Below are 12,904 nucleotides of genomic sequence, written 5' to 3'. Positions count from 1 at the left end.
CAGACACGCACACATACCCACACACACGGCCACGTATAGGAGACGGTGTGACCACCACTCAAAAGCTAAGGTATGGGAACATGACTGGTGTCTTGCACGCGCGCCTTTGTCATGTTGCCATAACTTAGCAACAGGCATGATATATTTATTTTAAGAAGAAGTACATATAATATATAATTAATTATATACCGGTATACCTAAAATATAATTATAATACCTTGTTAAAGTGACCATTTTGTTACATTTTGCATTTGTGGTTATTTTACTGTAATTTACCAACATAATAACCTGCACAGATAGACAAAGAGACATTCATGGATTCATATTTAGAACTAACTTTTATCTTCCCCCCTGGACCCACCCAGGGTATGGCAGCTGCATACCCCTGCCATTCCCAATTGACTCCCCTGGCTATATGAAGTCTAGAAGAACTACACGTCACGAAATCTGAGAAGCTGTCATCTTGTTTGTCATTTCTGATCACGAAAACATATTTTATGTTTACGTGTATTTTATTTTAAATTCTCCATTTATAATAAGCATATATTGAAGCAATAAGCCACAAGAGGCATGTGGTTACTGTACCTGGTATTTTATAACGGCTGAGAGGCGTACGTGGTCCAACCCTCTCAGCCGTTATAAAATGCAGGTAACCACATGCCTCGTGTGGCTTATTGCTTTTCTAAAACGGTCACAATATTGAACAAAAATCATAGACATGTCATGTACCAATCAAAACTGTTCTATTTCACTAATAATTCACTACAAGGTCTGCAAGAAAGTAGTTCCCAGCTACAAGAAAGTAGTTCCCAGCTTTTTGCCAACAACACAGGTGCAGATATTTGGGGCACTGTGGAACACTGTGGAAAGAAATAGCGCACCTGGGTTTGTTAAACTGATTCAAGGTGTGAATTATAGTCTCATATACCACAGCAATTAAAGGGAAACCAGCCAATCAGAATCAAGGAATGGAACTAGCCGTTTTAGAAATATATATACTGTATAAATTATGCTTTGACTATTTAGATTTTTATATTAGGACAAATTTGCGAGACTGTAAGGACGAAACGGAAGCGGGGAGGAGGCGGCGTCATGTCCGCTTTATCCTCTGATCATTTTCAGAGCTTCCGTTGCTCCAGACTGTATGACGGAAGCATTTAGAAATTGTGGGAGGCAAAAGTCTGGCTCGCGAGACTAAAATCATTGTTTTAAAAATAATAAATGTCATAGGTACCTTATCAAAGTTCCTCTGTTTCTTGTCGAGGTTGGCGGCCAAAGCATTGGACCTCTCCACGTCGATCATGAGGTCCTCCACTTCGCCCTGGAGCCTCTGCTTGGTCTTCTCCAGAGAGGCACACTTGGAGTTCACAGCCTCGATTTGCTCCTCCGCTTCCTGAAGGCGCACGGCTAGCTTCTTCCTGTTGATCCGTTTTGAATGGGATATCAAATTATTGTATCTTTGCATAGAGAATACCCGATAGACTGTAAACATTGGCCCTCAAAGTGGGGTGTCCTCGGGTGGGTTCCAGGTAGCCTGATAAACCGCCCCAGTCGTGGGAATTCTGCAGACCGGTTTGGTCTGCAGAATGTGTTCTCGAAAAATGAGAATATTGTGTAAAAAATAGGGCTGGGATGCGATTAAAAAAATTAATCAAATGAATTACAGGCTTTGTAATTAATTAATCGCAATTAATCGCATTTTAATCGCATATTAATATTTGACCCGAGAAGCATTTTCTTTCAAGTAAAACGCATTTTTTTGTATGCGTGAATAAACAAGTGAGTTTTTTAAATCTAAATTTTGCATCCACTGGGCCAAGCAAAGCGCTCTGATCGGCTACTTCTCCCTTTGCATTTGTTGTCTCTTCTTGGTTGGTGCATCGCTATGATCGGTATGCCCGAAACTGAAGGTTCTGTGGTGCAAAAACTAAGTGCGATTAAAATGCGTAATTTTTTTTAATCACGTTAATTTTCTGTAATTAATTAATCGCAATTAATCAGTTAAAGTCCCAGCCTTAGTAAAAAAGCATTGTGGAAATTTCCCACTGGACTTAAAGCAACTCTGACTTCAGAAGGTTGACATTTCTATTATAAATCCTTGTTTTGAGTGGTCACGTGTAATATTGTAATATTTCGAAATATGGACTTTTGATATTCATGAGCTGTATGCCATAGAAATGCAGGTTTTAACACAAAAAGGTTTGGAATAATTCAATGTGTATGTCCAATCTATCTAGAATATAAGAAAGGTTCAAGAAATAATGAAAGTTCCAAGAAAATGTACTTTTACACAATATTCAAATTTGTCGAGAAGGATCTGTATACGTTGGCTATTCAAAAAATAGCAGATCTACAAGCTCACAGGATCTGCAAGCTTGTACATCTGCTACTATTTTTGAATGTTCTTTGAAAAATCTAAATGTTTGTGGGGGAAATCTTGACTTTCCTTCTTTTTTTTTACTCAAATCAATACATATCATTTTGGCAGGGTCCTTGTCATGATAAATGTTGAGAACCTACTGGTGTAAAAACACTGATCACTGATCTTACTTGGCCTCCTCCAGCTCCTCGGTGCGTTGGACAGCATCGGTCTCATACTTGCTCCTCCACTGACACACCTCAGCGTTGGCCTTGGACATCCCTCTCTGGAGCTCCGCCTTGGCCTCCTGTTCCTCGTCAAACTGCTCCCTCAGGAGGTCACAGTCATGGCGGGCCGACTGCACCGCGTGGGCCAGGGCATTCTTAGCCTGTCAAAATGAGATAAATCAGGGGTCTTCAACGTTTTCAGGCCAAGGACCCCTTAGTTGAGAGAGAGATGAAGCAGGGACCCCCACAACCTGTTCATAGATTCCATAGTTTCATTGTTTGACAGCACGATCATCAGTGTATTTTGAATTCATGTCAATTGTTTACAGATATTTAACCACTTGAAATGTCAATACTTGCTAAACTTGAGCTTTCACTGTGTACTTAGTCTGCTCTTTTTCCCCTCTACACCAAACCACTTTGCCGAAAATAGGCGATCGACAAGCTCACAACGCCTCGCAGCGCGAGGAGTTGTGAGCTTGTAGATCTGCTATTTTTGGCTAATGTTCTCAGAATATGGACACTATAGGGTTCAAGTGGTTAATATAAAAAAGAAGAAAAAAGTTTCTATAACTCAAAGATTTGGAGGACCCCTTGTAGTAACTCTGAGGACCCCTGTTGAAGACCCTTGAGATAAATAATACAGATATAGTGTCAAGCAGGGCTTCATTTGTGCCGAAGCCGAGCTCCGGTATACCTGCCAGTGCCTGCTGAGCTACAGAAAATCTAGAAAGTGCTCCCGTCACCTCAAATGCACACATACCATAGCCTACAATATGTTTTTTTTTTTGGCAATTCATTATTAATTCAACTTTCACATTTTCCCCTCAATGTCCCTTCCTGCAAAGGAAAAGGACCTTGGATGAAATCAAATGAAACCGAGTTACCTTCGCAAATCTAATTCAAACACTTTATTATTCGCTCTTTGCTGATAGAAAAATGGTCGCGCCCGTGACCCGGGTGATCTGACACCTACGCAAAGTTGGAGGAAAGAAAGAGTGATAAGGTAAATGTGTTTTGTACTGTAATCATTTATAAATGAAGCACTGGTGTCAACTGAATACAATAACACAAAAATATGAAACGAGACGTATATGTAAGAAATGCAATGCTCCTCACCTTAACCTCTTCTTCAATGAGTCTCTTCAACTCCTCAATCTGCTGGGTGAAGGCCTGCTTGCCTCTGGTGAGCTGTGAGACAAGAGCCTCTTTCTCCTCGAGTTGACGACCAAACTCACCTATAGAAATTGGAACATTCTTTTCAAAAATGTTCATTGAAGTATAATGTCTAATTATGGAATTTGAGATGAGAGAGAGATGAAGCAGGGACCCCCACAACCTGTTCATAGATTCCATATTTCATGGCTTGACAGCACAATCATCAGTATAATTTGGATTTTCGTCAATTTGTGTTTTCAGATATTTAATCACTGTCAATACTTAATATTAAACTTGATGTTTTACTCTGTATTTGTTTGCTCTTTCCCCCCTCTACACCAAACCTCTTTGCCGAAAATAGCCGATCTACAAGCTCACAACACCTCGCAGTGCGAGGCGTTGTGAGCCGAATTTGGTAAAATACCATTTGTGTAGGTCAGAGGTCTTCAACGTTTTCAGGCCAAGGACCCCTTAGTTGAGAGAGAGTTGAAGCAGGGACCCCCACAACCTTATCATAGATAGCCGATTTACAAGCTCACAACGCCTCGCAGCGTGAGGCGTTGTAAGCTTGTAGATCTGCTATTTTTGGCTACAGTTCTCAGAATATGGACACTAGGGTTCAAGTTGTTAATATAAAAAGGATTGGAAGATTTGGAGGACCCCCTGTAGTAACTCTGAGGACCCCCTAGGTGTCCCGGACCCCCTGCTGAAGACCCCTGGTGCAGGTTAAGGAGACTTTACAAAAAACATTTACCGTTTTCCGTCAACAGTCTTGCCTTCTGAATTCCGATATCATGTAGCTGGCGAAGATTCTCATCATGCTTGGTCTTGATTTCACTAAGTTGATCTTCAAGGCTGCGACACAGCTTCTCAAGATTTCCCTGTTAACAGACAAAGTCAGTCACTGAAATTCCCAGCAGTTATTCTCTCTGTTCCTGTTTCAATAAAAACGTCACTCAATGGTCAATGGAATAATCTGTTTAGAATAGTGATTCTTAACGCAGGTGGTGGTACCGCCCCAAAAGGGGCATTCATAGAACGTCGGGGCTATATTCTGTGCTCTTGGGGTGTGTTTTTTCCTCTTCTTTTTTAGATAGATAGATAGATAGATAGATACCTTTATTATCCCAAGGGGGAAATTCAGTTGTCCAGTTGTAGCACAGCAGTATACAGTTATTTACAAAGTTACATAGAAGTAAGAAAAAAAGATAGATAAGAGGAAAAAGAACAAGAGCAGTACGGTACAAATAAAGCGAAGGTGCATCAATAGAGGGGGCGAATAATATATAAGTATATACTGTATACATAAAGTGTCTTACAAAAAGAGACCATAGCAGTCAATGCTAGTTAGTGCAACAAGTATCTCACTGTCATTGTTAAACAAAGCAAAATACTCAGAAACTACCAACACAACCTAATAGTGCAATGTCAAAAATCAGTGCGAAATAAAACAAAACAAAAAACAGCTCAGAGAAGAAGAAACTAGGAAGCGTGTCACCGCAAGACGCACATGAGCACTCTCCCTGGAAGGTCCTTAGAGGTCAAAGTCAATACAGCAATAGTTCCTTAGAGGTCAAAGTCAATACAGCAATAGTTCCGTCAGTCTAAGTTAGGAAGGAAGTCCTTTTCAATCGTCTGTTGTGTGTCTCGTTGTACAGCTTAAGGGCAGCCGGTACAAAAGATTTTCCTAGTCTCTCACATCTCCGTCCTGGTTAGGCAAAGCGGTCGTTTCCTTTCTTACTCCAGTAACTGGTGATCTCCAGATGGAGGGGGTGGGAGGAGTTCTCCAAGATGGAATCTAGCTTCCTCGCTGTTCGCACCCTGGTTACATCCTCCACCCCCTGCAGAGACGACAGAGCCTGCTTTCCTCACCAGTCTGTTTAGGTTAAACGTGTCACCTGCTCTGTTGTTGCCACCCCAGCATGTTATACCAAAAAAGAGAACACTTGCCATGACAGACTGGTAGAACATCTGTAGCATCCTATTGAACACACCAAACGATCTCAGTCTACTCAGGAGGAACTGAGTAGTCCATGGAAAAAGTATATTGTCAATAATATATCAAGTCCTGATGTCACTCGCACTGCCCCTGGGGCCTCAAAGTTAATCAGCTCTGCGATTTTGTAAGGTGTGTGACTTGTTTGTTTAGGATATTGAGTTGCATTTGATAACTCTGTGTTTGCTTACATTTTCAGGTGATACTTATGAGTACCAGTGTTGTACCCGAACGCGTTCAAAGAACGATCGTTCATGAACACGTTCATATTTTGGGCGAACGTGAACTGAACGTCCTTTGTTTTCGCTTAATGAACGAATTGTCGAACGCGATCATTCTGACGCCCGTGAACGGCGTGAATCTGCAAGCTCAAAACGCGTCGCATCCACGAGACAACGTGAGCTTGTAGATCAGCTATTTTAACCAACGCGGAAACATGCTGTGCGCGAGGTTTAGAAACTTCTGCCTTCAGCCACAATAAAGGTGCAGGAAGACTGGGCACTGGGCACCTAAATATTGTGGGCACCTCAATGTTAAGTTGGATGAAATTATTGCTGTGTGTGGTTCTATATGGGCTGTGTCAATAATGTTGACAAATAATAGCATGCAGCAACGTCTAAACTTTTTTTTTTTTTTTTTTTTTTTTAAAGCCAAAGGTATAAAAATATTATGGTTAAAAAAGAACGAAAAAGAACTAAGTTAGTTCATTTTGGGGAACCATGAACTTAAGTTCAAAATATAGAATTATGAACTATGAAATGAACTAGTTCATTTTAGAAGTTTTGAACTTGAACTTGAACTAGTTCATTTTTAAAGTGAACTTTCCCAACACTGATTTGAGTACACAGCTCTTATCATTCATGATGCTATCCAAGATTTCCCTATGGGAAACCATAACTCTGTGACCAAGGGGCTTAGAGCAAGGGTCTTCAACAGGGGGTATGGGACCCCTAGGGGGTCCTCAGAGTTACTACAGGGGGTCCTCCAAATCTTTGTGTGGTAGAAGATTTTGGTGGTAGAAACTTTTTTCGCCTTTTTTATATTAACCACTTGAACCTATTCTGAGAACTTTAGACAAAAATAGCAGCGCGAGGCGTTGTGAACTTGTAGATCGGCTATTTTCGGCAAAGAGGTTTGGTGTAGAGGGGAAAAAGAGCAGGCTAAGTACAGAGTGTAAGGTCAAGTTTATTAAGTATTGAGGGTTCAAGTGGTTAAATATCTTAAAACACACATTGACATGAATCCAAAATACACTGATGATTGTGCTGTCAAACAATGAAACTATATGGAATATATGAAGAGGTTGTGGGGGTCCCTGCTTCATCTCTCTCTCAACTAAGGGGTCCTTGGCCTGAAAACGTTGAAGACCCCTGGCATAGAGCATAGATCTAGGGGGACACAGGGGGATAGATCTATCAGGACACAGTGGGATAGATCTATCAGGACACAGTGGGATAGATCTATCAGGACACAGTGGGATATATCTATCAGGACACAGTGGGATAGATCTATCAGGACACAGGGGGATAGATCTATCAGGACACAGGGGGATAGATCTATCAGGACACAGGGGGATAGATCTATCAGGACACAGGGGGATAGATCTATCAGGACACAGGGGGATAGATCTAGGGCCTATAAAGAGATTCTAGGGGGACACAGGCGTCCTATTTATACCTTTGCCTTAGCGACGGCCTCCATGTTGCTGGCCAGGTCGTCGGTCTCCATTCTGTACTCGCTCTTCTCCTTCTCCAGCTTCTGCTTGACGCGCTGCAGGTTGTCGATTTGCTCGCCCAGCTCCGCCACGCTGTCCGCCTGCTTCTTGCGGAGGGCGGAGGCGGTGGCCTCGTGCTGCAGGGTGGACTCCTCCAGGTCGCGCCGCAGCTTCTGGAACTCGGCCTCGCGCTTCTTGTTCATCTCGATCTGCGCCGCCGTGGCGCCGCCGGCCTCCTCCAGCCTCTCGCTGATCTCCTCCAGCTCGCGGGAGAGGTCGGACCGCTGCTTCTCCACCTTGGCGCGGGCGGCGCGCTCCGCCTCGATCTCCTCCTCCAGTTCTTCGATGCGAGCCTATTCAAAATTGATTCATTTAGATCAGTGTTTCTCAATCTTTTTTGGCTTGAGTACCCTTTCCCTGATTTTTTAATCCAAGTACCCCCTTTACCCGACAACAATTTTGTACTTATTCAACTGCAATTACCAGTAAGACTCCCCCACAAATAGGCCAAGTTTGTTTTACCAATTATTACACTCTATGTGAACATTTACATAAACAAATCCCAAGTACTATGCAGAACGACCCATTTCAAGTTTTTAATGTACAACAATATTTAGAAAATAGGTCTACAAGCTCACAATGCTACGCATTGTCCTCGTCCCTTATATTCCCATAGGTTATATGGAGATCTCAGTGTTTGTCAGTCCTTGTTCATTTATGCCCATATATGGACATCTCTATATCTACTGTAACAGTCCTTGTCCCTTTATGCCCGGAGATCTCTTAACTGTAAGTCCTTGTCCCTTTTATGCCCATATATGGATATTCCTGATGTCATCAGTATATGAACATATATGGGCTTTCTGATATGCCCATATATGGAGATCTCTTAACTGTAAGCCCTTGTCCCTTTTATGCCCATATATGGATATCCCTGATGTCATCCGTATATGCCCATATATGGGCTTTCTAATATGCCCATATATGGAGATCTCTGTATCTCCATATATGGGTATAAAAGGATACTTCAGGTCTGACATCAGGTTTGTTTATATTGGGTTGCTAGGTTTGACATCACAAACTCCATGGGCCATCTGACCTAGAAATCTATATTTGGGCATAGATGACTCATCGTGACCTCATCATGATTTCAATCGCTATAAAAGGACTCTCAGTGACATACACTCTCCACAGATAAAGCAGTCAACCAGCCTACCAGTCAACCCATTCTTTGATTACTTTGTACAACTAGATTAACTTTTCAATGGCATCCCCACTGGAATTGACACTGTGACCATGACATTTCAGTCCAGGTTTCATGTCAATAACTTCAAACAACATTCAAACACATCCCAGTTGCCTGATACCATGTAATTTGGGTTAGCAACTGTCAGGCTCGCAACAAGTTTCTCCAAGTATCAACATTATATATAACAGTAAATGTTTTTTCTCCGTCTAATTCAATTGTAGTTAATTAGTTTAACTATGAATAATATTATCATGATTTATAATTCTATTTTGCTTTTTTGGGGGCATTTTCTCAAGTACCCCCTGCAGTACTTCCAAGTACCCCTAGGGGTATGCGTACCCCATTTGAGAAATACTGATTTAGATTAACGCAGTACTTATTACCAGTAAGACTCCCTAATCGGGAGTCGCTTATCTCCACAAATAGGCCAAAAGTTTGTTTTACCAATTATTACACTCTATGTGAACATTTACATCAACAAATCCCAAGTACAGGGCATCATCTGGGATACAATCCCTTTTATGCCCATATATGGAGATCCCTAACATAATCCCTTTCATGCCCATATATGGAGATCCCTAACAGAATCCCTTTTATGCCCATATATGGAGATCCCTAACAGCATCCCTTTTATGCCCATATATGGAGATCACTAACAGCTAACAGAATCCCTTTTATGCCCATATATGGAGATCCCTAACAGAATCCCTTTTATGCCCATATATGGAGATCCCTAACAGAATCCCTTTTATGCCCATATATGGAGATCCCTAACAGAATCCCTTTTATGCCCATATATGGAGATCCCTAACAGAATCCCTTTTATGCCCATATATGGAGATCCCTAACAGCATCCCTTTTATGCCCATATATGGAGATCACTAACAGCTAACAGAATCCCTTTTATGCCCATATATGGAGATCCCTAACAGAATCCCTTTTATGCCCATATATGGAGATCCCTAACAGAATCCCTTTTATGCCCATATATGGAGATCCCTAACAGAATCCCTTTTATGCCCAGTTGGTTGCTAGGGTAAAAAAACATGGTTGCTATGGTAAACAGTTGGTTGCTAGGGTAAACAGTTGGTTGCTAGGGTAAAACCATGGTTGCTAAGGTGGTTGCTAACGTACACTAACAGACCAGCAACAACAGACTGTTGCCACAGCAACGTACACAAAGGTTTGTTTACACATGTGGTGTGATGTCATACTGAAGATATATGACATCACACCGTACACAAACAAAGGTGTGACGTGTGACGTGACGGACGGACGGACGGACGGACGGACGGCCGGTGGAGGTTTTCATAGTAAACTGCTCTCTGACGGTCGCAATTACCAGAAAGACTCCCTAATCGGGAGATAAGCGACTGTCAGGTCGCATACACAAACTTTAGAAGGCAATCGTAGCCAATCAGGAGGGAATATGGGAAATGGGACAGATCCATGTTGATGACATGACTTTAGACTCTAAAGTGGTACACACTTTCTAAAGTTTAGAGATACTGTGTACCGCTTTGCGTGATTTTAGGGCAAAATCTGTAGGAGCAGTGTCCAAAAAAAATATTTTGCTAAAATCGGCCTCATGGTGGCGCTAGAAGAGGGCCATGTGAGAAATCAGGGCTGGAGGTTGGTTTGCCAGCCAAGGAGTGTATGTGCAAAGTTTGGCATGGATAGGGGCAACGGTGCCGGAGATAAGAGTAGGGCCAAAAGTGTGACGTAACAGTTTTGTTTCTCTCTCTGTGTTCTAATAGTGAGGGGATATCTTCAGAAATTGTGTCAAATCCTGGAATAAATTCCTTACCAAAAAAGTTCTTCACCAATGTGTTTGTAAAGGTGTCTAGTAACACATCTCACAAAGACTGAAATTCAGTTTCCCTAGGAGAATCCTTGACAGCTGCTGAAAGTCGGGGTCCCATTAACTTAAAGTTATACTATGTAACTTTTTTTATAAAACATATCTTAAAATTGTCCTAACTATTAAATCGCTAAAGTTTTAGAACCCCCACTCCGTTAATTTCAGCCCCAAAAGCCTTTTCTTTATATGTTTTCTACATAGCTGTGACAGGGGCTGTTTTCCCGGCAAAATTATGTCATCTCCCACATGATACACTACCGGCCAATCACAGCGTGGATCATACACCACCGGCCAATCACAGCGAGTATTGCTGTCTCTAAAGGAAGTAGCTTCCCTCAGCAACTGTGTTTACATTGGTGAAGGAATCTTGCCTGCTACTCCCTCAATTCTGGTCTAAAAATGACGGGAGACGGCTCTACGGATGCGTATCGACGAGGGGGACAACACCGCTACTGACCACTAGTTGAGCAGCTTCCACAGTACAGCTTTAACTATACAGGATAAAACACACCAAAATAAATATGCTTTAAGTAGCATGTGAGGGGTCAAACTAGGGGTTTTTCATCATTCTGAATCCAAAAAAAACATTCCTTGGGCTAAAAACGGCCCCACAAAACTATGGTTTAGTGATGAGTCATCACTTTTCACAGTTTTGTGGGAGCCGCCTTTACCCCAAGGATTTTTTTTTTCTTTTTTTTTTTTCAGAATGATGAAAAACCCCTAGTTTGACCCCTCACATGCTACTTAAAGCATATTTATTTTGGTGTGTTTTTTCCTGTATAGTTCTATAAAAGTTCAGTTTTTTGGGTGCACTTGAGTTCAGGAAACCTAAAAAATAAATAAAAAGTGATGCCATGACACCTTTAAGCTGAAGATTTTTGACAAAGAGAAATGTTAAATACCTGGAGTTCTTTGATCTTCTTCTGTAGCTGAGCCCCCATGGACTGTTCATCCTCAATCTTACTCAGAATCTGGCTTACTTCAAAGTCCTTCCTGTGGAATACAACGCATTATATCGCCGCTGTCGGGCAGAAAGTAACCTCCTATCTCCATATTTTAATTAACGCTCTACCGTGGGGCAAAAAGCATCAAAAGTAGCAGATCTGCAAGTTTCGAAACGCGGTGCGAAGCGTAACGTTTTGAGCGCGTATAGGTCTGCTTCTTTTGCCGTTTTGTTTTATTTGAATCCCGAAAAGTTACAGTTTTGGAAATATATCGTCACTGTCGGGCAGAAACCTTGCATCTCCAAGTGTCAAAATAGTATGTTCTTTCGTAAATTAAAGCCCTACTTCATCATACAAGAGTGTTGCTCAAAAGTAGTGAAAATAGCCGATCTACAAGCACACAACGCCTCGCGACGCGAGGCGTTGTGTGCTTGTAGATCGGCTATTTTCACTCCTTTAACTCGTTTTTAAAATGAAAATAAAAAAAGGAACGGTTTTGGACATACAAGGTTTTCACCGGACAGCGACGAAATTTTATCAGGTGTTTGTTCTGCAAGCCGTTTCATATAGCGCTTCACGTTACTTCTTGAGCTTCTCCTCAGACTGCTGCTTGTCGTTCTCCAGGTCCATGATGGATTCATGGGCCAGCTTCAGGTCACCCTCCAGCTTTCGCTTGGTTCTCTCAAGGTCCATGCGGAGCTTCTTCTCTTGCTCCAGAGAACCCTCCAACTGCACAACAACACAATCAGATTTCTAATTATTCTGCACAACAATGTACATGTGTTCTAATTCTAAAACATTGATTCTCAAAGAAGGGTCTGGGGACCCCCATAGTCCAGCTAAAGGATTTAATATATAGAACTGCTTTATCCATTTATGTTGGACATTTTTGAATCATTTTGAATTTCTTTTAAAAACATACAGATCCATAATTATATATAGTGTAAAAAATCATGCAGGTGCCACAGCAGTGACAGCACCCCAAATCATGACTGACTGCGGAAATGTCACACTGGACTTCAAGCAACTCTGACATTTCTGTATTATAAATCCTTGTTTTGAGTGGTCTGGTGTAAAATTGAGCTGTATGCCATAATTCTGTAATAAAATAAATAAAAAATAAACAGTTTTGAATATTTCACAGCGTGTGCAATGTATCTAGAACAGGGGTATTCAATGTTTTCAGGCCAAGGACCCCTTAGTTGAGAGAGAGATGAAGCAGGGACCCCCACAACCTTTTCATTGATTCCATATAGGCCTAGTTTCATCGTTTGACAGCACAATCATCAGCGTATTTTAGATTCATGTCAATTTGTGTTTTCAGATATTTAACCACTTAAACCGTCATACTTAACTTAAACTTGACCTTTCATTCTGTACTTAGTCTGCTCTTTTT

The 12,904-nt window shown here is 41.5% G+C and overlaps 1 protein-coding gene across 1 annotated transcript in view; it reads right to left on the bottom strand.

Moving 5' to 3' along the window:
• LOC308306609 (myosin heavy chain, fast skeletal muscle-like) overlaps positions 1 to 12,904 on the bottom strand; it is a gene marked incomplete at both ends in the record, with an annotated part of 56,519 nt that overhangs the window by 19,159 nt on the left and 24,456 nt on the right. Inside the window, 7 exons of the mRNA XM_080751648.1 lie at positions 1,235 to 1,418; positions 2,551 to 2,747; positions 3,706 to 3,824; positions 4,499 to 4,625; positions 7,418 to 7,807; positions 11,467 to 11,557; positions 12,092 to 12,237. Of these exons, the coding sequence (XP_080607774.1) occupies positions 1,235 to 1,418; positions 2,551 to 2,747; positions 3,706 to 3,824; positions 4,499 to 4,625; positions 7,418 to 7,807; positions 11,467 to 11,557; positions 12,092 to 12,237 (1,254 nt within the window). The remainder of the gene's footprint in view (positions 1 to 1,234; positions 1,419 to 2,550; positions 2,748 to 3,705; positions 3,825 to 4,498; positions 4,626 to 7,417; positions 7,808 to 11,466; positions 11,558 to 12,091; positions 12,238 to 12,904) is intronic.

Source organism: Nannobrachium achirus (genome assembly GCF_963921795.1).
Source record: "Nannobrachium achirus genome assembly, chromosome: 21".
NCBI classification, from domain to species: Eukaryota; Metazoa; Chordata; class Actinopteri; order Myctophiformes; family Myctophidae; genus Nannobrachium; species Nannobrachium achirus.
The sequence above is the reverse complement of the archived record's forward strand: the minus strand, read 5'-3'. Positions and strand labels throughout refer to the sequence as shown.